Source organism: Solenopsis invicta, chromosome 5 (genome assembly GCF_016802725.1).
Source record: "Solenopsis invicta isolate M01_SB chromosome 5, UNIL_Sinv_3.0, whole genome shotgun sequence".
Lineage (NCBI taxonomy): Eukaryota > Metazoa > Arthropoda > Insecta > Hymenoptera > Formicidae > Solenopsis > Solenopsis invicta.
Window position 1 is genome coordinate 15,002,749 of NC_052668.1, and position 26,752 is coordinate 15,029,500.

At 30.9% G+C, this 26,752-nt stretch overlaps 2 protein-coding genes across 4 annotated transcripts; one reads left to right on the plus strand and one right to left on the minus strand.

Moving 5' to 3' along the window:
* The first annotated feature begins 330 nt into the window (after window positions 1–330).
* LOC105193338 (syntaxin-6) lies at window positions 331–10,711 on the plus strand. Of its 2 annotated transcripts, XM_011157746.3 has the most exons (7): window positions 331–730; window positions 3,553–3,758; window positions 3,984–4,078; window positions 4,476–4,535; window positions 6,898–7,130; window positions 7,336–7,430; window positions 10,326–10,711. In XM_011157746.3, the coding sequence occupies exons 1-7, from the start codon at window positions 696–698 to the stop codon at window positions 10,400–10,402; spliced, it is 801 nt and encodes a 266-aa protein (XP_011156048.1). In that variant the 5' UTR covers window positions 331–695; the 3' UTR covers window positions 10,403–10,711. The 2 variants fall into 2 exon arrangements, with proteins under 2 accessions (XP_011156048.1, XP_011156047.1); XM_011157745.3 differs by lacking the exon at window positions 10,326–10,711 and having other exon boundaries at window positions 7,336–8,021.
* Window positions 10,712–11,016: 305 nt separating this feature from the next.
* Window positions 11,017–26,258, minus strand: LOC105193337 (laminin subunit gamma-1). Of its 2 annotated transcripts, XM_011157744.3 has the most exons (23): window positions 25,791–26,258; window positions 23,812–24,070; window positions 22,340–22,641; window positions 21,789–21,994; window positions 20,583–20,686; window positions 18,841–19,029; window positions 18,440–18,665; window positions 17,758–18,187; window positions 17,342–17,699; window positions 16,832–17,020; window positions 16,517–16,702; window positions 16,217–16,419; window positions 15,864–16,079; window positions 15,342–15,612; window positions 14,979–15,157; window positions 14,551–14,681; window positions 14,379–14,489; window positions 14,078–14,276; window positions 13,689–13,926; window positions 13,377–13,552; window positions 12,967–13,149; window positions 12,723–12,840; window positions 11,017–12,455 (listed from the first exon to the last, which is right to left on the minus strand). In XM_011157744.3, exons 1-23 carry the CDS (start codon window positions 25,947–25,949, stop codon window positions 12,220–12,222), a joined length of 4,869 nt encoding a protein of 1,622 aa, XP_011156046.1. In that variant the 5' UTR covers window positions 25,950–26,258; the 3' UTR covers window positions 11,017–12,219. The 2 variants fall into 2 exon arrangements, with proteins under 2 accessions (XP_011156046.1, XP_039306075.1); XM_039450141.1 differs by lacking the exons at window positions 20,583–20,686; window positions 21,789–21,994; window positions 22,340–22,641; window positions 23,812–24,070; window positions 25,791–26,258 and adding an exon at window positions 19,399–19,510.
* Window positions 26,259–26,752: the final 494 nt, after the last annotated feature.

Consider the following 26,752-nt stretch of genomic DNA (forward strand, 5'->3'; position numbering starts at 1 on the left):
GCGGGTTGCAAAATGGATGTGACACGTAGTTCCTATTCTGACCAGAATAGATGTGCGTCACTAGTATACGGGAGTTTCGAAGCGTTATAGGAAAAAGGCCGCCGTGGCCGCTCTCAGGTCTCAGGTTCCTCTCTGGTGTCACCTATATCACTTTAGATGTCGTCGCAGTCGGAACCAAGAATGGAGCCATTTCTGCGCGTGAATCGCACGCAACGGTATGAACGTCGCCGTACGTTCGCGCGACGAATCAATATCGCGGCGGCCACCATCGCAAGCGTCGCGCGGCGTCGTGCCGTAACGCGCCGCAAGAGAGCGCGCGTGTTCTCGGGACGAGTCGAATAAATAGCGGTGCGTGACACCGGAGCCGGAGCAGACGTCACGGTAACGCAGGTGTTATTGGAGCTATTTATTGCTGCATTGCACGACACCGACCGACAGACCGACCGACCGATCGTCCGCGCACTCCCGCCGCAGGCACCAGACAACGGGATTGTGCGTGCGGGTGTAGCTCCCCGCAAGGCCAGCGAGCGCGCCGTTTCTCGGGGGACCCCTCCGGTCGCGCTCGGGAATCTCGTCCCCACCGATGAGCGAGCGGCCGAGGCGCGAACGCGCTTCCACCGAGGGTGCCGCGCGGCCGTCGCGGCGAGACAGGCCGCGGCCCAGGCTTTAAATTCAAAGACGGAGCGGATAGAGGAATGACGCTGGAGAACCCGTTCTTTGTCGTCAAGGAGTAAGTGCGCCGCGGGGGAATGCGAGCAAAGTGCATCGATTTTTCGCGCCGCGCGATGATCGATGTGCGTCGCGTGAATCCAACGGGGAAAAGAAAAAGAAAAAGAAAAGAAAGCGAAATCATGTTCGAGTGCACGTAAATCCCCGTGCGTATCATTGCGATTTTTTTTTCCTCTCCCCCGTGGAGTGACGGTCGCCGAGGGGCGTTGGGGGTTTGGGGGGAAGGGTGACAATCGCGCGTGAGTGAACGCTTGCAAACACGCCGATAACGGCGCGGCGGCCGATAAGGTCTCGTGTATCGGCGCGATATCGCCAGATTACAGGCCAATTTACGCGATAGCGGATTAAGCGGCGACGTCGCTTCTTATTTTAAGAAACGCCTCTCGCGCCGCGATAGTTATCGCCGGCTGACATATTGCTACCACGGGGATATAACACTCGAACGTGATATTGAAACAGATATGTTCGCATGATGGATCCTCCGTGTAAATGTTGCACGATGTTACGCGTTGACAGGATCTGTCAACATCGAAAGAAACGAAGCGATTGGCCTTTCTTGAGACATTTTTTTTCTTAGGTTTTTTCTGCGATATATCTTGGACAGAAATAACGCAAATTTCTCCGCTAATTATTATTCAATAGTCATTAAGTATGATGATTCAGCGGAGTCTTTCGAACGCGCGTGCGAGAGAATGTAATTTTTTAAGAAGTTCAATGCGGAGTTTACTTAAAATAACGCTGCTATTTACAAGTAACAGATATCAATAGTTTAATAAACATGGTATTATACAATACGCAATTGCGTATAATAAAATTATATTAAACGTACTTATCAACGCAACATATTAAGGGATGAAATATTTAATATATGTATAATGCAAAGGCAACTTCAATTGTCTAATAATCTTTAGTAATAGAGGAGAAGGGTATATTTCGTTACAAAATTATATATTTTTAATTTTCTACCGTTTAGAATTGTTCTGATTCAGAATTTTCCTATGCTCAGAAACAGAGATCTTATTTTATCCTTGTTTAACGTTAAACAACAAATATACATTAATATCTCTAATATTTCTGAATGCTGCTCTGTAGAGTGACAATCGTTGATCGAAGAAATATTTCGATATGAAAATTTTGCTTAAATAATAAGAAAATATTACGAAAATTTTATATTATTGCCCAACTCGAGTACAGCCGAATAAAAAGTTAACAAACAAAAAAATACTCGAGTGTACATACATTCGTGTGATAATACGCTCAGTTTAAAAACAATAAGGAAGTACGTGTAATTAAGTGCTAACATGTATACCTTGAAACAGTTTTGAAATGCTCAAAAGTAAAAAATGCAATTGTCAGCTATTGCACATTGGTATTAGCGCCACTAAAAACAGCGGAATATTAAATGAACAATTCCATAAGCAGTCATTAGAAATCGTCACCTAGTAATGGAGGTAATAGGGGTAACTGTAATTAATGTCCACAGTAGAGACAGTAGTACCCCATTCTCTTCTATTATTAAACCGTCACAATTGTAATTTCATTCTTAATTATAACATGTTAATGGAAAATTTTTATCATTATCGTTGAAGAAGACTTCCTGACAATTAACGTTCGATAATTAGAATTAAGAAACACACCAGTGTTTTGTGCCGAGTGATTTGATTATATCTGATATATATACTTGTCCTTGAATAAATGAACATCATGATGTGTTTAATGTTTTTTTAATTCTGCTTGTTATTAACGTTCCATTGAGAATGTTTGCAAACAAAGCGAGCTTATCTTTTTATTTGTTACGGCTAATAATCTTTGAATTGAAATAAAAAATTTGCAACAAATTTTTTACAGTTTTGAGGCATCATTGTTACATTAGATGCTTGTTAGTATTCATTTGTTATTAAATTAATTTTCAATTTAATTACTAGATATTATTTTTTATTCAACTTAAAACTGCGCATGTATTTTAAGATCAAAAATTTATTTGGCGCGCAGTTAACTTGAAAATGTATATAAAATTACACAAAAATATCAGCATTAAAATTTAGTTATAATTATTAGGGCTTTTTCGATTGTTTATAAAAATCGAAAAATTATAAGTAGTATAAAAAGACCTTATTTGGAAAAAATTTGCATATCTAGATGAAAATGTATTTATAGAGATAAATTACATATTTTTTATATAAATATACAGTCACGAAACTAATGGTTCGAATAAGACACTTAGAGTTGGTTTTATACTATAAATTCATCAAATATTATAATATTTTTCTACTTTACATTTTACTAAAAATATGTGCAAAAGATGGTAAAATTGTGAAATAATATTAAATAAACAAGGTACTCTCTTAGGTCAACACAAGATATCTCTTATATACACAAAACTAATTGTTCAAACACAAGATATTGAGAGTTTATTTTAGATTACAAATTTAAAAGCATATATGTTTGACAGAGATGCAAGGATTTTCACTACCAATCGAATTTTTCTTAAAAATAATTTTGGGAAATTTTTAATATCTGATAAATTTATAGCATAAAATAAACTTCCATATTCTTTGCTTAAACAATAGTTTTGTAACTGTATATGGATTTAGATGAATATAAACAAAAATATAATCTTGATCAAATTTAATTTAAATTTAAATTGAGATTTAAAACATAAATTGATTTCGAATTGAAAGTGGATTTAAATTTAAATGGTTGCGTCTATATTGGACGCATCGTTTTTTTATTTGTACGTGCCTGTGTTTATATGAATCTGTTTAGATATAGTTCACTATTAAACGTGGCCAACGGCACATTAATTTACTCGGACTGTTTCAGCGAGGTGTGCAAGGCGTTGAACAAGAATCGCGGCTTGTACGGACGTTGGAGCGAGCTGCAGAATGTCGGGATTACGTCGCCGACCGGACTAAGCGGCTCAGCCACCGCGATCTCGCGTACGGACGAGCTCGATTGGACTACCACCGAACTGCGGAAAGCACTTCGTTCCATCGAGTGGGACCTCGACGACCTCGAAGACACTATCTATATCCTTTACCAATCTCAAACGTTTCAATCTAAGTCGAATTTGTACATTTGATATATGTGAACATGAATATGTGCTTGATTTTGGATTTGACTTCAAATTTATACTTACATAAGTTCGAATTTGAAATTGAAATTAGGATATAAATGTTGAAATTTAGATTAAATTTAAATCTACTTTTTAATTTAAATTTAAGTTTTCTATATTATCCTTAATGCATGTGCACGTATCGTTGAGAAAAATCCAACAAAATTCAAGATTGACAACAAAGAGTTGACTGTTCAACGGAGCTTCATCGAGCAAGCGCGAGAAGAAGTCAAGGTAGCTAATTAAATCTTTATAATTATTACTAAATATATGTCACCGTTCTTTTTATATAAAAAAAAATATATATTCTTTTTAATACTTTGGCAGTCAATTGAAAATTGCTTTGTACTACATTTATAAAATTTCTAATATTCATGGTAAAAATATTTTTTATATAATACTATAATAATCACACTTTATGAATTATATAAGATAATTATAATATATAGTACAATAACGTATATATAATGCAATTTATTGTATATAATCACTGATATCTTGCTACATTTGCTATTATGATTTATATAGCCACGCAGTGCTTACATATATTAACACATTCACGAAAGCGCCCGAAATTTGTTTGCGAAACTAATGTCACCTTAATGCCACTCGCTTATTAAACATTTCGCAGATCATGAAGGACAAACTGAATTTAAGCAGAAGCCGGGATCGCGACAGCACGGCGAGACAGGTTTGTTCTATATATATTGCTTTTGTTCTATATATTCTATGCATTTTGCTTTACATTACACTTTATCATATTTTAATTGTATTTAGCATATCAAGTTATATGTGCGTTATGAGTGATTTGATTAATTCTGAAATTGTACATAATGGTCAATATGAATAATGTCTGCTTATTTTGGGAAATTTGAATAATGGAAAAATGTTTAAATCAATCAAAATGACCGGTTATTATGCATTATGCTTACGAACAAGTGAGTAATGTGATTAAAGACTTAAAATATCTTGACATAAAAATACAACCGATTTTCCACAATCTTAACTTAGTTAAAAAGTTATTAACAAATAAAAGTAATTATTTAGAACAGTAAAATGTATTCTTTATTTTTGTTTTTACTGTGAGAAAATTATAAATCAATGTGAAATTTTGCTTCATGTTACAAAGAATGATGGAAAGGCCCCTGTAGAAGGGCAGAAGAACCCAAAAGATATAGCAAAGCCCTCACCAAATTTTGTCAATGATATTGACCACATTAATATTGACCATCGTTCCAATTGACCACATTTCGGATTTGAAACAAATTGAGTTTGAGTAAGTTATATCTTTCGAGTTCAGCTCTCCTATAAGGAGAGTCCGTCGACTAATATACTTGTTCGTTGACTTAATGTCATTTACTCCGTTTACACGTCACCATTAATCGAGTTTAACATCCGTAGTTATGAAACCGCTCAATTATAACCATTCCATTCTTCAAGTGATTGATTGGTTTTATAACTACCGATGTTATTAAACACGATTGATGGTTATATGTAAACATAGTAATTGTCCGTTGACTAATATACTTTGCAATGAGAAAGAATAAGAGAATATATGGTTTTTTTTTCTCTGGTTTATCGCAGTCTCGTAATAACTGCATTGTAGTTCCCACATAAGAGATTAGATTTCCAAACTAAAATTGCCGAAAAAAATTAAACAAGATGATTTTCAAAATAATCCTAATTGGAAAATATATGTAATAATCGAGAAATTTGATTAATTTTCTTTATTATTAGTTTTAAACGAACAAATTAGGAATTATGCATATATCATTATGTATAATTTCCGACTACTTAAATTTCCCGTAACATGTACATTCTTTGTGGAAAATAATTGAAGAACACAAGCAGTGCTCAAAGTAAAAAGATCAAAAGTTAGCGGAAGAAAAATGAGTCAGGAAACATGTTTAGCAAATTTTATAACTTAAATTGTTTAGCAAAGATTTTAAAAAAATAATCGCAATTTCCTATCACTAACTTTTTTGTATGAAGATGCACAGCACTTACGCATTAATACTGTTATATGGCATTTAGCAGCACTTTAATTATATTATATGAAAACACCTTGTACATATGTCTTAAATAACCATGCATAATATAGATTAACATTAACATTTAAAGGATTATAATGAATTTAAATTCTTTATTTATATATTCTTTAAAGTTTTTAATATCTAGTATCCAATTTTTTTCTTACAAAAATAATTGACACATATGTTAAATGAAAATCTAAAGTCCGCTGTACACAGTTTAAAATTTGCAACAAAATTAGAAAAAGAAACAATTGAATATTTTAAAAAGGATACTGCTAGAGATACTCTCTTAATTTTAATTTTAATTGAATCCGAATGTTTTTTATTAAATTAGCAGTTTTAAATTATCTCAATTTTTCTCTTTATCTGTTTATTTTATGCAATTATTAATTTTCACTGAGCTAATGAAAATAATCTTTTATTTTATTTATTTTTTGATATATTAAAATATACTCCATTATTTTTGTTAAATTAACAATAAGTTTTTTTTTTAAGTTAAAATTGCAATTTACAAAATATAATCCGCCGATGCCTTCATTGTCAGTTTTATTCAGCGACATCTGTCGGTATTGCGTCCAAATTTTTTGTCAATATTGAACAATATCGTTTTATTATTTTTGACGTAGTTGACGCATAGATGCTCAGTGATTCTAACCTCAAAAAAGTGATTCGTTATGTCTCGTGAATCAGTGTTATTTTGACAGTTTACACGTTGTACAATTTAATAAATCGGTCTCTTATTCCTCTCAAACAACAATGGTATACACGGTATTCAAATTTTTCATTAAATTTAACTATGTGTTGCAGTAAGGAGTATTTATTTAAGAGAAATCATGTTTCCAAAAATCCGTAGGAAACGATCGTTATCCTTTGTTTCTTATCTAATTCCTGATGATTTTGTACATTTTTGCTTTTTTTATTAATAATTTATCAAATTTTTATCATATTATAAATGATCTGAAAATGTAAATTAATTAAAGTAATCTATGATAATTGTACTATTGTATTACGAATTTTTAGCCGCTTTTGGACAACAGCCCAGCGAGAGTGCCGGCCAATCATGGCACTACTAAGTACAGCAAATTAGAAAATGAAATAGATAGTCCAAACAGACAGTTTCTCAGTGATACAATGCAACAACAGAATTCTATGATAAGACAGCAGGACGAACAGTTAGATATGATTGGGGAATCGGTCGGTACATTGAAAACAGTGTCCAGGCAAATTAACAGTGAGCTGGACGAACAGGCTGTGTGAGCAAATGTTTTTCTCATTATTTTCTTCAATTCTTTAAAAACAGAATATTAATGTAAAATTTTATTTATTATTTTCGTTGTAATTAAAATATTAAGAATTATATATAACGATAATACTGTTGATAATAAAATGTATGTAATTTAAAATTATTATTTGTTATATTATTATAATTTATGATATGTCAAGTTAAATTTTTTATAGGATGTTGGATGAATTCGGAAACGAGTTAGAGACGACGGACTCCAAATTAGACGCTACCATGAAGAAGATGGCCAAGGTGCTACACATGAGTAATGGTAACTATAATAATTACATTCCTGCTCCTACTACCCCGGTGACATCCAGTGTCGCCGATCTCGTCTCTGATAACAAACCCTCCTCTCTCTCCTCTTTATCTACCACAATCGCCAATTGTTTTCTGTGTTCCAGCGATTAATTGTCATATTAATTGTTCTGCGCCTTTGAACAATTCAAGGATACCAATAAAAGATATTGTAACTGCATTTTCGGATACATTTTCAATCTTAATTTTAACATACAAAGAAAATATAAAATAATAACTATATGAGATGAAATACATATATAAATATATGGAATAAGATGAAGAGGATAGAAATAATATTTTCAAAAAAAGTTACAATATTTTGTATTGATGCCATTGAATTATTTTCTAATAATTGAATTATCCTTTAGAATATTGTTTAGATGAAAAAAATGGCCATTTAAAATCTAGAGAATACACTTAATTCTACGTATTTGTAGCGCAAGTTCGAATTTTATGTAACAACACAATTTTAGAAATGTTTAGAAATTTAAAGAGTCACAACAGTCTCCTATTAAATTAAAAAAGGATATCAATCAGAAATTTGATCCAAAATATCGTTGAAGAAAGGGAGATGTTGCACATAGGTAGCCTATATGGAATGTATGTAACATATTACTGTGCATAATTAACTGTTGTATAACTTTAACTAATATCACAACATTTGTTCCTGAAAATTATTTACTAAATTATATCTAAATTATTTTAAAAAAGCAATTACTTTTTTTTTGTTATATTTTTAGTTAGCTTTTTAATTCTATTTTTTATCTAATAATTTAATTAAATTATTAAAAGCAATTTTATTATAATTAGTTTTTTTTTACAAGTTTAAAAATCAAAAAGAAATTTTTAATAATCTTTAGTAAATAATTTATTTATGACCTATTAATAACTAGCCAATATTAATAGCAACCATTTTTAACAAATATATTTAATAATTACAGATTATTTAGATATTTATATTTAGTTTTTTTTATAAATTCCAATCCAGAAATAATTTAGAAAAATTTAGTAAATAATTGGATACTTTTATAAATAATTAATATTAATAAAAGTTAACTAATCTAAATCTTTTTTAACACTTTTTGTTGGCATTCAGTAACATTAATCATGTTTTGCATTTTTGTTGTGTCTTTTTATTAATTACAATTAACACTAATTGTAAGTATAAAAATACAATAAAGATGAAAATAAAATAAGAAAATAAGATTCTTAGATGCAGACGAGTAATTTTGTAGTATAGATCATTGTAGATGAATATATTATATCAGCCGATGTAAATTTTAGGGAATGAAGTATTACAATATAGGAGACCTAATTGATTTTAATTGTTGCTACATAAGTTTATGTAGCTTGTTATAATTACCAAAGATATTGAGTCATTTTTTGACAAATGAGTGTAGTATCAAAATCAGGACGGACCAGTTAAACTTCCGAGGAATAATTGTTGGTAGAATTATATGTTACAGAATAGTACAGTTCACCTAAACTTAAGCTGAAAAAATGTACAGGATAATCTCGAAAATCGTATTTTAGTTCTATATCCGTGAGAAGATTGAGAGATAAATTAAACAATTTAATAAAAAAAATTATATTTTAGAAAACGCAATATATGAGAAATGATTAAGGAATTTTAGAATTTAAGAAGCTGACGATTAAAAATGTGCAAAAAAACCTTATTTAAAAGAATATTAATTTAAATTTTTCTTTTCAAGGCAAAATGTTCAGAAAATCTAAAGATACAAGAAGCAAAGATTCTTGTTAGAATCTTAAAATATAAAAAAAGTATTTAAAATTAGAAGTCTAAGGAATTAATCTTTAGAGATTTAAAAGATTTAAGAAAATGTAAATAAAATAGTTGAGAAATTGGAGACTTCTCAAGAATTTGGAAATACAAAAATTGGAAGAGTTTAATTCAAGAATTTAAAGATTAAACAAATCATCAAATAATTATGAATTTTTTTCAGAAATAGAATCTTGTACAAATTATTCAGAGATTATCTTGAAACTGAATTGAAGAAATATATATATCTTCTTCATAGAGTCAGAGTGAGAAGTTTACAAAATTGAGAAGAAATATAAGAAAAATATATTAAAATACATATACACATATGTACACATACTAACAATTATATATTTTTCTTTGTTGGAGAAGACAGTTGCATGACAGTAAATATATATGTGCGATTTGAGAAGAACAGCGTAGATCGTAAATGTAATTGAATGAAGACGTAGTTTTAATTGTTATCTCTTTCTCGTCGACGACCAATTGTGAAAAAAGAAAAAAATAGAATACATTGACGAATAAAACACAAGAACCAATTTGTATTGTGAGCTATAAACAACTGTAAATATTCCTGCTTCCTTTTACTTTTTACTTTTTTTTTTTTTTAATTGATACATCTACAATTTCTCACGAAATTATTTATATCTAGTTTTAAAAATTCTGTAAAATTTTTAAAATCGCGTATACTAAAAAAATGCAATAATAATTAGTAGCAATAATATATAATAATATATGCTATATTCTTAAATAGTTTCTGAAATTTTTATGTATTTGATTATAATTTCGTGAGTAATTACATAAATATTAAAATTAATCTTATCAAAATGTTATGGATTTGATTTTATTTCTATAATTTCATCATATTTAAAATTAAATAATATAGAATATTTACCATGTTTTTTTACGGGCAAATCTGAAGAAAATAAATTAGACCAGTATCTCGATGTAATATTTATCTAGTATAAGGGCGTTATAGTCACGATACGAGTATCTCCATAGAAACATAGTCGCAATTAAATGACTCGCATCGATTTCGTAAGAATCTCGAGTGACGCATGTGATGTTACTTTCCGTTTGTTTTAGATCGGGGACAATGGGTAGCCATTGGAGTGTTGACTGCTATATTGGTGTTTTTAATCATTTTATTCATAATTAAATGAATCATCTCTCGTCTCTTGTAGCTCCTTCCCCCTTTCCTCCTTTCCTACAATAAAGATTTCTTTTGTAGTTTTAAGTGTAAATCTAAGTCCATTTGACCTATTATTGATATAGCGAGATTTTATGAATATTAGAAATAAATACAAAATTATAATTTATAATGGTCTTCTCTAAGATGTCATTCACCAATAAGAAGTGCAATAGTATTTTATATATAATTGCCTATATAAACTATTTAAGTATTCATATCATATATTATAGTTATAATAATGTTGTGTAATATAAAATATATTAAAATTGTTTCTCCGCTACAAGACATCTTCAATCATAGATATGCTTCTTCTTTGTTGGAAGATAAAAACATGTGGTAATTTACGAGGTTGAGAAAGCATTTTGAAAATTTTAAAACGTTATTTACATACACATATTATTTTTTTGAATTTATTTTTCTAGTAATACACAAATTATAAAATATTTAATCAACTTCGTGAATAACTGCAAGAAAAATATAGAAATTAAGTTAAAACATATAAAAGAATGAATGTTGTGTAACATCAACTTAATATTTATCCTTCTATATAACATACATAATGAGGTAATTATTATCCCTTGTAATTACTTTTGAAATATTTATTGTCCTCAATACAATTTGTGTATAGAAACGTTCTCATATAAAAATGCTCTCTTATCTTATCTAACTTGCCTATTATAAAAATATAATTCGTACGTGAACTAATTTCAGTTATCTACGTGATTAGAAATTTCGAAATTCATCAATATGGATGATGATTGATGATAATAAAATATGACGATTACTCTAAACGTATATGTATTCCATTTAGTGTTTTTCAACCAATATTACAGGAGAAAATAGATTTTTCTATTTTATTTTTATTTTTATATAAAAACAGATTTTAATTATATTATATTGATTATAGTCTTTTTTTATTATTCCAGAAATAGCTTTATTATTATTTTGATTATTCACGTTAACTCTCTTTTTCATTGTTCCACTATTTTGTAAAGGCCGAAGAACAATTCCTATAATTAACATAACTGTTTTCTTAAATTCTATATCATTGCAAATGATGCGCTAACGTGCATTGACATGGCAGTTACATGTTACAGATCTATATACATATTTATACATGATTAGTAGTCATTACAACAAATATATAATATAGAAGAAATGCAAGTTGAATGATAAATCCAAACGTATATACTATGAAAGAATCTTTGGTATGAAAGATTTATTTTATTGCCACTGTATGTGCATATGTATCTATGCACAAAATTCGTTCCTAGTCTAACATGCAAAATGCTTTTTTATCATTTTTAATCATTACGTGCATTATTTAAAAAACTTGATATTTGGAATTATAAAAATTTATTTTAAAATTTTTCGGAAAAAGATAGATGTATCAAAAGTCTATTAAATAATTCCTAAATCGTATCCTTGTGAATCACATTTTGTCATTAAAAGTCTATGTAAATTATTAAGTATATTTGTTTAAAATTATTAAGTAGATTTGTTAACTTTAGAATATCATTTTTTATCCTATTATTTCAGAAATTGCTTATTGCTGAAAAATCAAGCCTCTAATCTGAATTTTTAAGTAATATTACTGTGCTATAAAATTCTAACATTCTTTCTTTAAAAAGATGGTAGCTTTAATGATTTAAAAATTTTTTTTAATCCTCGAGCCTTAACGATAAGAATGTCCTTAACACAAAACTTATAAAACGCGTTTTATATAGCTTAAAATATACTATAAAATATACGTCTAAAAACATGACACAAAAGTGAATAGTGTAAATCTCAAGGCTCCAGACGAACGCGCTGATAACAATCTGTTGGTAAAGCCTTTCGAATATCATCGATATTCTCTACTTCGATTCGCAATCTGTTGACTTCATCCTCATAATTTTTAACCCATTGCGTTTGTAGAATCTTCGCTTCCGTCAACGCACGGATTCGCTGATCCAGATTTACGGCTTTAATTTCTTTCTCGGCAGCAATGAGACGTTCTTCCAAGCGATTCAAATCGGCATCGTCTAAATTGCAAAATTAAAGCTCATTCTTTATGTAAAAAATACTAATTATCGCGCAAATTTTACTTTACAATAATTAATAGAATACAAGACTCAAAAATAGAATCTTATATTAATATGTTACAGACAAACCAATCGGAAGATTGAAGACTAAAACTACTTTCCTTTTAGTGAACACAGTTGATACAAGCATCATTCTATCCTTTTTTGGTGTCGATTGTGTTCTCTAAAAGGAAAGCAGTCTAAATTATCATAAAGATTTGAACTCACCGATTTCTGGTAGATTTTCGAGTTCTCTGATAATCGCGGCAACATCGGATAAGGCCTTATCGACTTGCTGTGATGCCAGAGTTACATTAGTCTTTGCTTGACCAACTTTATAATTTGCCTAAAAATTAAAGTTTTTAGATATTGCAATTTGCTTCTTATACGATTAAATTCGTATAAAAAACATCTCTAGTTCTTCTATTTATTAATTAATATTTCACTTCTTATCTTTAATTAAATTTGTTACCTCGGCGGTGATATTTGTGTCCTTGCTCATTTGAATCTCATATTGTTTGATCATCGAATCCGTAGTGTCGACTCGGAGGTGTAACTTTTCAACTTCATTTCCGAGTCGTAGAGCTTCGATTTTAGTTTTATTAGCTTCTGTTCTGATGTTGTTTGCGTTAGCGCTAGCTTTATCCGCGTAATTCTGTAATAATAATGTGTGACGATGATGACGATGTAATATGTTATCATATAGATAATGATATAAAAAAGATAATTTAATACAATAGACAAAATAAAAGGATAAAAATAAATATCAACAAATATATAAAAATATAAAGGATATATAAAAGTTACATTGTGATATACGATAACTTTATTATACAATAATTCTTTTTTTTTTACTTTTTTTAATCATTTTCATAATCTTACCTGAGCGTTTTGCACAATTTCACGTGCACTTTTAGCATTTTCTTCCGAACCATTTAGTTTTTTTTCTGTTTCTCTAGCTTGTTCGTTAACATAGCGAATCAAGTCTTCAATATGTTCAATGTCCATCAAAGCACTCTGCGCCTTTACACGTTCACGTTGCACCTCAGCATCAAATTCTAATATAATGTAAAAATTTCAAAATAGAGAAGAGTTTTTAACGAAAAAAATCTTAAAAACAAATTTTCGTCCACCAAGTTCTTTTCGCTTCTGTTATATAATGAAAATTTTCTACTTTTTTTTCACACGTCTTACCTCCCAATTTCTTTAAAGTCTCTTGAGCTTCTTTTAACGTCTGATCACCACGTTTAACAGCCTTATTTGCTGTCTCGTCAGCTTCATCCAATTCAGCTAATAGTTCGGCCGTTGCAGCCTCTTGATCTTGAGCTCTGTCTAATAGTTCTTCGCTCTTTTTAACTTTTTCAGCCATCTCTTTGATGAAATTCTCATTCTTCTCCAACAAGAGTTGCGCCTGTTCCTTTATCTGTAAACTCTGTATCATAACATACAGATTATTTAGATTTTATATTGATACTAGTCTTCATTCTACTTTATTCTATTTTAATTAAATTTTTTTATGTGAATTTATTATTTTATATGTATTATTTTGTCATTAGTATATTTATTTATAATATTATAATTACCGCACTGCTAACGCTTTCTATTTGCTGTCGCAACTGCTCGATATTGACTGGAGGAAGCGTTAAATCAAGGATTAGCAAATCTAACGCTTCCTGAGAAACAGCTGAGGATTTAGTGGCTGCGATGGCAGTGAGATTCCTCACTTCATCCATACGATCTTCCAGTTGCGCCAGCTTGGTCTCCAGATCTCTTATTTCATCCCTGAAATAAGAATTTTTTTTACACTCTGAACAATAATTATTTTAGAAAAGTTTGCGGATATTAAAGAGTAAAATTATTTAAAAAAAAGGAAATATTACTCACGTTATATTGGAATATTTCGATATTGTTTGTTTCGCGAGATTGTAAGCTTCCAATGTCGTGTTTCGCGCCTGTTCCGCCAGCATATGAAGTTTTTTGGCTTCATTTGTATTTCTAAAAGAATAAGATATTGAGTAATAATAATATTATCTAATGCAATATACAAAATACATACACTTCGGCGAGTAAACGCGCCTCTTGTGCGATCGATGTCATCTGCTGATTCTGTTGGCCGACTTGCTCAGCGCGCAATTTTGCCGAAGCTAAAGCACTCGCTCCTTCCGTGCCCAGATAATCCTCTGCTTCCTGTCATTCATTACAATATCATAAAATAGCTAATCTATAGCTCCACAAAATAGTATAAAAGTTATACATGAAATGGTAATCAAATCTTTCAGATATACTACTTTTCAAAATATAAACAGAAGAAAGATAAGAGACCAGACATATAAAAAAAAAACCACCACTTATATTTGTTATAAATATATGTTTTCTACAAACTAATATATTACTAAAAAATAATCTTTTAAAATTTTTTGACACAGTCAATTCGCTAAGTTAATCCAAAATTATTATTATATGAAAGAACAAAATTTTATTTACCGTTAGCTGTTCGTGGATTTTGTCCAAAACATTTTCTGCCTCGGTGATACTCGTCAAACCTTCCTCAGTTATATCATCCACATCATTTGTTGTTACGTCCACGGTTTGATAGATCTTGTCAATTGTATTTAATTGCTCACGCAACTCATCTAACTGTTCTACTAACGTTTTATTCTCACCTGAAACAAAGATAACAGCTTTTACAAAAAAAAAAAATAAACAAATTCACAATTAAGTTACGTTTTCATTAAAATAGTTTTAATTTTAATTAATTTTTTAAAATAATTATTCATTATCAATTTTATATAATTATTAACTCTCAAAATATTTAACCAATAGACAACAATAATAAATAATATTTACTGCCGGATCCTTGTTTGGCTACAGACAATAATGCTTTTACTCTATCCTGAACGTTTTTGAGCTCTTTCTCAAAGTCTGAATCCTTGATGACAGTAGGACTGCTGTTGATCTTATAGAGGGTATCTTCAAGTTCAGCCAAACGTCGTCGATGATCGTTGACTGCTGATTGTACAAGATTGTAACAATCAGGACAATCAATGCAGCCATGTTGACGGTTGTGCTTGTTCTCTTTGCAACGGTCACAACGTCTGCCTTCAACGTTCGTCAAGCACTATCAACAATTGTCCAAAATATTAGATAAGAGACAAAGACATAGAGAAACAAATAAATTTATTGTTATAAAAAATAAAAATCCAAAAAATAATATATATAACATTTTTACGTGAATTTATGATTAGTTTGATTTATATTACAAATAACTGAGAAAAAACGTAATTTTAATTTAAATCCTAGTAATCACTCATTTTTTTGCAATTTTTATTTATACAGAATATTTAACTTTATATAGATATAGACACTTACAAGACATTGCCCATTTGCATCGCATTGCAAATCCTGGGAGCCAATACTGTCGCAATCGCAAGGCTTGCAACCCTCACGGCTGAATCCGTACTGATAGGGTTCACACGCATCGCAATGTTGACCCGTCACTCCAAGTCGGCACTGACATTGTCCTGTTATCGGATCACAAGTGCGATTATAAGAACCTTCAAGATCGCAGTTACAAGGTGTACAACCCTGCAACACAAAGTTGATATAAATATTTTATCAAATAACACATTAATTAATTAAAAATGTTATTTGATCAATAATTTAAGTCATTATATCAGTTATTAAAATTATGTCAATTTTTTATTTTAATTAACAGATTTTACCTCCCCACTCATAATATGGTAGTAGCCTTCCTCGCACTTGTCGCAATTGCGACCTATAACATGCGGCTTGCAAGCGCAATGTCCTGTTAATTGATCGCAAGGCGCAACTCTTCCATCATCAAGTTCCAAAGTACCCGGTGGATAACACTGGCACAACTTACATCCATCTTCCTTGCGATCTGACAGTGCATCTCCGTAATATCCTAAAATATATAAAATAGTAATATAAAACATATTACAGGGATCTATAGATTATATAATGAATCTTTCTAAAATAAATAATTCCTAATTTATATTTACCGGCTAGACATTCCTCACAATGAAAACCTGCAGTATTATTGACGCATTTGAGACATTCTCCCGTTTCGTGATTACAATTTCTAACTGCATTTAAATCGATATTGTTGTTGCAGTCGCAAGATCGACAAGCAAGACCTCTCTCAGGATTCCCATAGTAACCATCGGAACATGTTTCGCATCTAGGTCCTGCACAAGAATGTATAATTTTCAATTATATAATTGTTAATAATTTAAAAAAAAAGAAGAAAAACAATGAATAAGAAATATCAATTAATTCAATTCTTAGTTATTTGTAAAAACTATGTTCACGCTTACCAGTTCTGCCAATAGGACATTCGGAGCAAATGGGATCCGGATTGTTGCCCAAAAGAATGCAAGGCCCATTATCGGGACAAGGGCACGGTTTGCAATCGTCTGGGGTTCCTTTTAATGGATAACCATAATATCCTCTACTACATAACTCGCAATTGCTTCCTGCTGTATTATGCTGACAGATACACTGTCCTAAAATATAGGAAAAGAATATTGTTGAAATGCTATTGAACAATACGAAAGACTTCAAAGTATATCTATATTTGTGTGAATTTATCACTTTTTCAGAAATGAATAAGAGATAAACAAAAGTTAAGATATATTATACTCAAAAAAAATTAGAGAAATGTAATTTGATAGATAACGCGCCAATAAATAATCCGACTTAAATTTTGCATCCTTTGAAAGATTATAATCCCAAAAAGTTAAAACAAATAAAAAAATTATTTTATCTTTAGAGTTCAGATTAATTCTCTCGCTCTCTCTTTGAAGTCTATGATATAAAATGATTACCTGTCTCGGCCTCGCAAATATCAGCGTGTCCATTGCAGTTACAAGGAACACAAAGGGCAAAGGGACCGCCATTGGGCGGATCGTGATGGAACCCGGGTGCACACGACTCACAAAATTGACCGACGTAACCATGAGGACACTGGCAGTGTTCCACCCAATCGGCTGGTTCGCCAGCTGCGCCACGATGTGCCGTTTCTAATTTCACATCGTCCAAAAATCCTCGGCCTTGATGAGTGTAAGTTCCGCGAATCTTTATGGCAGTCAAGTTTGACAGAATCGACATGAAGGCACGAGAAGACAATCGCGGTTGCCAGCCGTACTTGACGTGTTCGTGCAATTTAAACCGATATTCTTGAGGCTGTAAAGCATAATCACATTAATGCCATACTGGAAAAAATAAAAATAAAAGCACTTACTGTAACAGTCGGTAAACGGTTGTTCTGCCCGAAGATCGGCTGAGTGATCTGCTCGCCATTTCCACCCTCTAAGATTACATCGCGTGCCGTAGGAGCTGGACCAGTTTCCCCTATCCTCAGTATGAACGTTATGTCTTGATTGTATGACGCTCGCTGGTCTCCCAGAAATTTGTTGGGCGCGAGAAAGTACACGTTGTCACGGTCAAGTGCAGTAACCGAGATCGTCTGCGTCAGTGCATCGTAATGCAATGTAATCGGATTACCAGCCACAGATGCGGACCAGCGTTCGTTTCCTCGCACGAACATACTTTCAATGAACAGCTTCGAGTAACCGTTCGTTGGTCGACAAACCGAGGAATGGCCATAACAGAAACAAGGAGTACAGCCGAATTCATTATCCACTGCCAGATTAAAGAAACCTGGACGACATCTAGAACATTTCAGTATTTCGTTAATTTCGATTTTCGAAGAGCAGAACAAAATTAATAGAGATTAATTAAAAAAATTTCATAAACATATTTCAATTATTTTTTAATAATAAGATAAACTAAAAGATAAAAAAACTATATAATCTTATCATTTAAGATATTGGCTCAATACATTAAAGCAAATTAATTAATTTGATAAAAATTTATTCCTAAAGAGATTTTCTGAATTGATTGAATAGCATAACAAGACTAACTCTCTACAGCGTTTTCCCTCGACGTTTTCTTTGCAGGCACAAACTCCTGTGATAGGGTCGCAATTAGGAACATTATCCGCTGATCCTGCCAAGTTGCACTCGCAGGAAGTACAGCCCTGTGAGCCGAAATTGTAAAAATTGGCTGCACAACGATCGCATTTATCCCCCGTTACACCAGGTTTACATTGGCATTTGCCCTCGCTATTGCACTGCAAGCTTCTCGAACCTGTAATTTATTATATTTTTATTTATTACCCATCATAAAAATTTAATGAAAGATATAATTAATCTGTATCTATATTTATAGAGAAAATTGATGTTAACTTAAGTCTAAAATCTTATCTAATTTGCGTTCACACAATTGTTATATTATTTAAAAATATTGTATTTAAGATTATTACCAATCTCATTGCAGTTGCATGCGATGCAATAGTTATCCTCGGGTCGCTGATAATAGTTTTCGCGACACCGCTCGCAATTAGCGCCATCGCGATTTGCTCGACAATCTAAGCAATGACCTCCATGACCTGACGTCTTATACAATTCCTTATCGAAGTAGCACCTGTCCGAGTATCCGTTACAATTGCAAGCTATAAAAAATAATAAATCGAATTAATAGATTAACAGATTAATAATTGCAGAATTTTGAAAAAAAACAGATATTTTCCTTCTTATAATCGTACTGATATTGCTATATTAAATATTAAAATTTATGATATAACGATGAAAAAAAATGATATAAAAAAAACCATTGATCAAAAGTTGCATGAAATAGATAATGAATCAGATAATTATATTAATATCATCTAATAATTCTAATTTTGCATAATTTAATATTGAAATTTAAATTTGCACAAAAATATTAAATTTTATTTTAAATATTACAATCAACATCCTATCTTATTAATATCTATAGTGCGATTATAAACAATTTTATAAACAATATTATAAATAATTACTGAGTCCTGAATACCAACGACGTATTTCACCTCGCGACGTGCACAGCAATATGCAATCCGCTATCATTAACAACGTAATCAATTTCATTTTTTCGGCATGGAAACATTCACAGAGATCAATTATAATTTAACTCATTTTATTATTAATTATTATTATAATTTGATAACGACTGTTTAATTGTATAATTCTATGTTTAATTTGATTATAATTATCGAATCGTTCAACTGGTACGCATCTTGGATCACTATCACTTTAGATTCATAAGCTCAGATTACACTTTTCTTTAGATTGTTCTCTAGATGTTCTTCGAAAATCTATTTTTTATGTTTTTCACATTATGAATTTTGATCGATGAACAGATATGCTTTTTATCGCGGTATCGTGGTACAACGAATGCAGACAAAAGTGCATTGAACGGCCGTGTACCTTTCCCACAAGCCATGCATCCCCACTCAAAAGAACGGGAGATGAACGTAAAAGGCAAAGCTGGTATCAAGTACCGGCAAAGGTGCAGTCGCTTATGGTGTTTATAACGCACACCGCGTGTTCTCTGTTGGATACATAGTACATTACACAGAAAAAGATCAAATCCACAATGCAATTCTTCGTACATAAATGTAATTATTTTAGAAAAAGCATTATTTACGAATAAAATTCTGCACATGATATTAAACTAAACAAAATTGTTTACATGTAATTAATTATAATTTTTGATTTCATTACGAGCAACATGCTTGAAATTTTGCAATAGATACAAAAAAATAAAACTTGTTACATGTTATATTACAATCTACTATTTTGTTCCACTACACGACTTTTAATTATTTGTTTTCTTAATCGTTAATTATATTAAAGATAAAAATAATTTTATCTAATTAGAATAAACTAAATATAAAAATGGTGATAAAAAAGAATAATAAAATTATAAAGAATGTATAAAATTCATCTTTCCACTTTAACTCAATAACATCTAAACTATATTTTACAATTTGAATTGTGTTGTAATTTGTTAAAGTTTAAATTAACAAAATCGTTTATTTCAATTGCTCTTTTTTATTAGCTTTAATAGTTATATATCGATGTATCAGAGTTATAAAGGAATTAATGTGCAAAATCTATTGACGATTGCTCTTAAAACTGTATTAAAATATGCATCTAATATTCACTGACAATGAGTACTTACGTTTGCATTCGTGCGCATCTGTAGTCGTGGCACGGCCCCAAGGAGCGTCATTGTAAAAAGGTAAACACTCGTTGCAGTCTGGACCAGCGGTATTGTGCTCACATCTGCGAATAAGTTTAGTTTCTAATGTATTGTAACACTGTACTCAGTGGATAGTATCTCTGTATATGTATCTAGATACATTTTGTGTATCTGAACCTGTATGAGATACATTCAAATTAAAATATTTTTATCTGTATCTAGATACTAAAACAATATCTGAACTATTTTTCAGATACATTTTTAAATACATTTAAATAATAATATCTTCAAAGTATTTTTGGTTTGTAAAACAAATTTTTAATTAGTAAAAAATGAATTATTTTTTAATTAACCTTAATATCAATAAATCATAATATAAACTAATATACAAACTAATATATAAATAATAAATTTAGATATTATTTAGATATTATTTCATAATTAAATTTAACAAATATTTTGTTTTACATTTATGTAAGTTTGTCACAAGCCGTCATGTTTTTACAATTTTTTATTTGAAAAAAATCTGACAATAAGACTACATGATTAGTAGTCTACTTCTAAATTGGCATTGTGTGTTTAATCACGTTTCGTATTCTATACTTTTAGTTAGATCATTGCAAACAAATCATTATGTGCTACTAACATTAATGAATATTTATTTAGTATATTTTGTGCACATTAGTATTATTACAACAAAATATAATTTTGAAGTATCTGTGTGATATATGCACCTAAGATTTTTTTTAAATATCTATAAGTATCTAAATTTATATATATTTTAATTTGTGTATCTGTATATAAATATTTAAAAAGTATATTATCTAACACTGACTCTACTTAGAATTTAATATGTTGCGTCCAAAGATGTTAGTTCAACAAGATTTGTTATTATGTTTAATAGCTTAAAGATTTTAATTTTATTTTATTTTACAACAAAATATTATAATTTTTTTAAATATCTATTTTACTGCAAATAAAATATTTTACCACAAGCTATGCTATCAAATGTGCGTAAACATGTGCATAAATATAGAATAAAAATAATTTATCTTGATATGTAATATAAAAAAAATTTACATATACTAAAGCTTTGAAAGAAATGAGAAAAAGAGATATTAAATATCAGAATAATATTGTATGTGTGTATGTTAAAAGATATTGCTAAGAAATAAGAGCTATTACCGGCAGACTCTGCGAGTTCTGCCATCGACACTAGTACTGTTTACACATTCTCCGGCGTGTCCATTGCAGGCGCATCTCGCACCGACTGCTACATCAGCTATCGCATAATAGTAAGATTTCAACACTTGAGCGTCGCCAAAAACTTCGTCACCGAACGTGTTCGACCTGTCCAAAGTAATCCTTATATCCCTTGCTTGTACCCATTCCTATAAAAAAAACACATCTGTTGTAAATCACCCCTATAAATTATGATAAATCTAGACAAAATGTAAGAAAAATTTTCAATTATGCAATTAAAAAAATCTCATTTATTTAAATTTTAAAAAATTTATTTAAATTCTTTCTCCAAAAAAGTTTCAGCATAAGTTTATTAAATTATTCTTTAATTAATTAATTTTTATCTCAATAATAATAAATGATAACATTTGTTTGATTTCTTTAACAAATTAATTTTGTGAAATTCAAAATAACTATATATTCCAAATAAAAAATTAAAATTATCTTTCCAAATTTTATATAAGAATATATTATTTCTAATTGTCGTTAATTGCCTGAAGTTCGGGGTTGGTCTCAAAATAATAAGCAGAAGGTCGGCCCTCCAAGGTCGAGAAAGCGACGGTGCCTTTAGTGAGCGGGGAGATATCAGAGAATTCCGAGGTACATAGCACGCGGGTGTCGTCACCGCGAACGGTCTCTTTGGATTCGGGCAGATCGTACGTATCCCGGCACGTCGCTGAATAAAACTGATAAGGCTCCCACGAAGACTTCTCGTTCTTCCGCTTGTAGATAGCCCAGCTTTCCGGCCGGGGTGATTCAAACAGTACTCTGATGTATGTTATGTCAAATGTTTTTCCTAAACATTTAAAAATTAGAGCATTATAAAACATTATAAATAAAAATTGTACCAATATAATTACATAATAAAATAAAATATACCTAAAATATACGAATAGCAAAAAAAGAATTTATTAATATATCTATTATATCTATCATTTTTAATTCAGAAATATTTCAATTATTATGCTGTTTATGCAAATATATATAAAGTGCTTCATTTAATCTAACTAATTAAAATATTTAAATTGTTATTAAAAATACCAATAAAGTTTCAGATGAAAGTTATTCTTTTTTAAGATATCTTGCAATCGATATAATTTTCTTCAAAATTTCCAAACTCCAAAAGGGTTTTATTTTTTTTAATTAATTATTATTAAAATTGTCAAATTATTTTTATTTTAAAAAGTAACATTTTTTTAAGATCGTAACATAAAATAAATGTAACGATAAGTAAGAAAAAGATAGTAAGAGATGGTAATTTGATGAATGAACATATGGTGTACAGATTGTGTAACTTCAAGCACTTTGTATATTCTTCTTCTTCTCATGACTTCGCGAGAAAACTAAGAATTAATTGATTGACACATAATTCGTCAAGAAAACTCTGATAAATTTTTGTAAACTAAATAAAACTTAACTGAATTAAATTCGATTTAGGATAAATTATGCACAAATTAGTAAATTATGTAATTAACACACATCAACTTAAAAAATAAAAATCTTAACGCGGATTGTTACCAATAAAACCATTAAGTTAGTATTTAATTAGAAACAATTAAATAAATAATTTCAAAATATTATTTTAAAACATGCAATCGAAAAACTTGATAGATTGAATTAAAACATTCTGATTTCTAAGCTAAAATATTCCAATTTCTAAATTAGACCCGAAATCAATTAGGGGAATAAATTTATAAGAATAAATTCGCTTCTGAAGCTCATAAAAGCTTATGTGATTTCTCCGTGATTCTCTATACATTGTATGATTTATCTCATCGCGCGTACATCCTCATAGATAAGGAAGTAGGATGAAAGAAAGAGAGAGCATGTGTACGAGTGAGAGAGTGGAAGAGAGACACAAAGAAAAAGAGAGAAAGCATAAATCAGAAACTGAATGTCTCTCAGTATAGAGATACGGAGAATCTTCTACGGGGTGCTCCAGATATATCGCAATTAGTGAACGCACCTAGAGGGAGGGTGAGATTGACCTGATTGGGATACCCGATCCCCTCGTACATGGTGTCTGATTGCCACCAGGTAGCATTGTCGTTATTATCGTGGTCGGTGAGGAAGATGGCCGAGTGATCGCCGCGTCGGCAAATCTCGCACGACTTCTTTTGCACGCCTGTCTGCTTGCAGAATTCGATCGGACGGTCCTCGCCGCACGTGTTCGTCGCCTCCATCGGCACGTTAAAAGCCGCGTTTTCGAACGGCGGTATACATCTCTAAAATGCACGTCCCGTAATGTTTATTTAATGTACTTTTAAAATATCATCCTACAATTATGTATAATTTATTAAATTATTTTGTTAAATTTTAATGAATTTTAATAAAAATTATTACAATTATTCTCCGATCTAGTTCTATTTTGAACAACTTCAATGCAAGACAAAATGGATGAGTCAAGGTGGCTGCTGACAATTTCAACTCTATATTTTAATTTTTGACACATTAATTTTTTATATCATTGACAAAAAATTCAATTTCACAATTAAACTCTTAACACATTAGCCTGATAATAAAAAAATTTACATAATACAGCAAATTTGGAGTCCGAGATATGTGACTATTGATATAACAAAAAGAATGTATCCCATGGACAATGATTATTTTCCAGTCCCTATTAAAAAGACTTTTGATACAGAGAGAGAGAGAGAGAGAGAGAGAGAGAGTTTACAGTATTAACATTGGGTCTTCAATGAGAGTGAGAATGGGACTCCAATAAATTGTAACATAAATCTCTTCTATTTATAATATATTTAATTGTCTTTTGTACACTGATTTTAAATTGTAAATATTTCATCTAAGTTATTTATAATTAACATTAACAACCATGGTTTTTATAGCCCATTTTGTTTTCTATTTAATGAATAATAAATTCTTTATAATATATTATTTATTTTTTATTATTTTTTATATAACAACTTATAAAAATTTATTATTTATTATACAATTAAATTAAAATTGAAATTAATAATAAATATCAAGTCTTTTTTTGAAAGGTATTGTTAATATAATTATAAAAGCTATAAAAATTATTTATTAGTTAATTTATATTATAAACTGACAGTTTAAATAGAATAAGTTTATTTAAAAAAACAGTTCTTTTATTTCAGATATAACACGATCAAATTTATGATAAAGATAATAAAATACATTAGATAAAAAATTAGATTATATATACGTATGAATATTAATATGAGAAAATCAATTGCGGGACTCATTTTTTCGACTCATGATCGATCGAAATAGGAGAAGATTCTATTTCTAATACAGAAACTTTATGTCGCTGGCTTCGCGAATGATATCTTGTCCATTTATATCGTGGCCCACACGATTTATCTGAGGGTTCAAGCAACTTCGAATAACCCATGATAACCTAGCATCCTCCCGAAATCCGGAGCTACTGAACGGTGCTGATTTAATTAGTGATGCAAAAAGTACGGACAGCCAGTAATTCAAAACTCATACTTTTGAATGAAGATTTATATGAAAAAATAAATGTCATACAAAAAATTAAATAATAAGCATTGTTATTTCTAAAATTTTATTATATCATATCATATAAAAAATTAACAGTATAATATTACATAAAACTAACAAGTGTATTACATAATTGAGAATTATGTAAAACAATATTGTTGAAATATTATATAAAAAAATTATTCAAATTATATAGAAAAATAATACAAATATATCTGAAATAATTAATGCGTCGCATAGAAAAAAATTTGCATAATTTTTTTGTCTTTTCAGATACAATTTTATATATACTCGTACATAAAAAAAAATAAATTGTTGCAAAACATTTCTGTCAAATACACTGTTTTTATTTATGTCAGTTGTATATAGTCTTCTTGAAGATTATACCGCAAGAGTGAAGCATGCGGGTACTACTTTTCTATTACTTAGAGCATGTAAATAATATAAATAATCGAGACTAACCTGCGGCCTGCCATTCTCATCATAACACTTGTCCTCTTTGCGGTGCTTCGGAAGCTGCAGCCGATTGAACAGCTCCTCCGAAGGCTCGGCCTCTGGATCGGCCAGGACGATGCAGCTTCCCACGAGCAACAGCAGACCCCATATCGCGCTCCCTTTCATCTTATATCCCCGAGGTAAGGAAAAATTTTTCTCTCTTTCTCTACTCAGATGCACAGCGAGACTTCACTCACTGCTCGCGAAACCGACGGCGAGTATCAGGATTGTCTTTGAGGTTAGGCAGCGCGTCCATCGACGAAGATCACCGCCGTCGAGCGATCGTTATCGATCGCGCATCTCCCATTAACCTACCACGGGATCGGATGCTGGACGACGCGCGCGAGCTCACTCCCTCGTGGACCGCCAACGAGTGTATGCGAGTGTAACGGCGCGACGCGCCGTTCGCATAGCACGCGCGTCTACCTCCCGACCTCCTCCCGGCCTTCCTCGCATCGCCCCTTCTTTCCCTGGACCGGACGGCTCCGTTCTCCTACGCTCCATTCTCGCTGTCCGCCTACACTCGAGCGCCGGATTATTACGTTGGGACGCACATGCTGGGCGCTCCAAATAATGCATCCTCGCGACGCACGCGAATTCACGCCGATTGTACGCACCGCATTTTAATATTTACGAATTATGATCGTCTGCATAATAATCAGCTTGTTAGTTTTGTTTAATCTACGTGCGAGAGAAAGCTAAACAGATTCATCTTTAAATTATAATTCTCGGAGATTTTTTATCTTCACTATTTCTCATTATACCTCATTAGTTTTCTTTATAAGTCCTTTATATATAAAATTCAAAGGATTCAAAGGAACTGCTATATGTCAGACTGTAATTATACAATAGCTGTTTTTTTTTTTATAAAATTGTACGCTTTGGATATTTTGACGCTTTGGATATTTTGACAATTTTGTGAAATTAAA

Bases quoted from the DNA above. Each gene is read 5' to 3' on its own strand.
- LOC105193338 (XM_011157745.3), top strand. From the start codon at position 696: ATGACGCTGGAGAACCCGTTCTTTGTCGTCAAGGA. The intron at 731-3,552 runs GTAAGTGCGCCG...GGACTGTTTCAG, and splicing joins CCGTTCTTTGTCGTCAAGGA to CGAGGTGTGCAAGGCGTTGA. The intron at 4,079-4,475 runs GTAGCTAATTAA...AACATTTCGCAG, and splicing joins AAGCGCGAGAAGAAGTCAAG to ATCATGAAGGACAAACTGAA.
- LOC105193337 (XM_011157744.3), bottom strand. From the start codon at position 25,949: ATGAAAGGGAGCGCGATATGGGGTCTGCTGTTGCTCGTGGGAAGCTGC. The intron at 14,490-14,550 runs GTATGTATTTTG...TTATTCTTTTAG, and splicing joins GCGCGTTTACTCGCCGAAGT to AAATACAAATGAAGCCAAAA. The intron at 13,927-14,077 runs GTAATTATAATA...GTTATGATACAG, and splicing joins TAGAAAGCGTTAGCAGTGCG to AGTTTACAGATAAAGGAACA.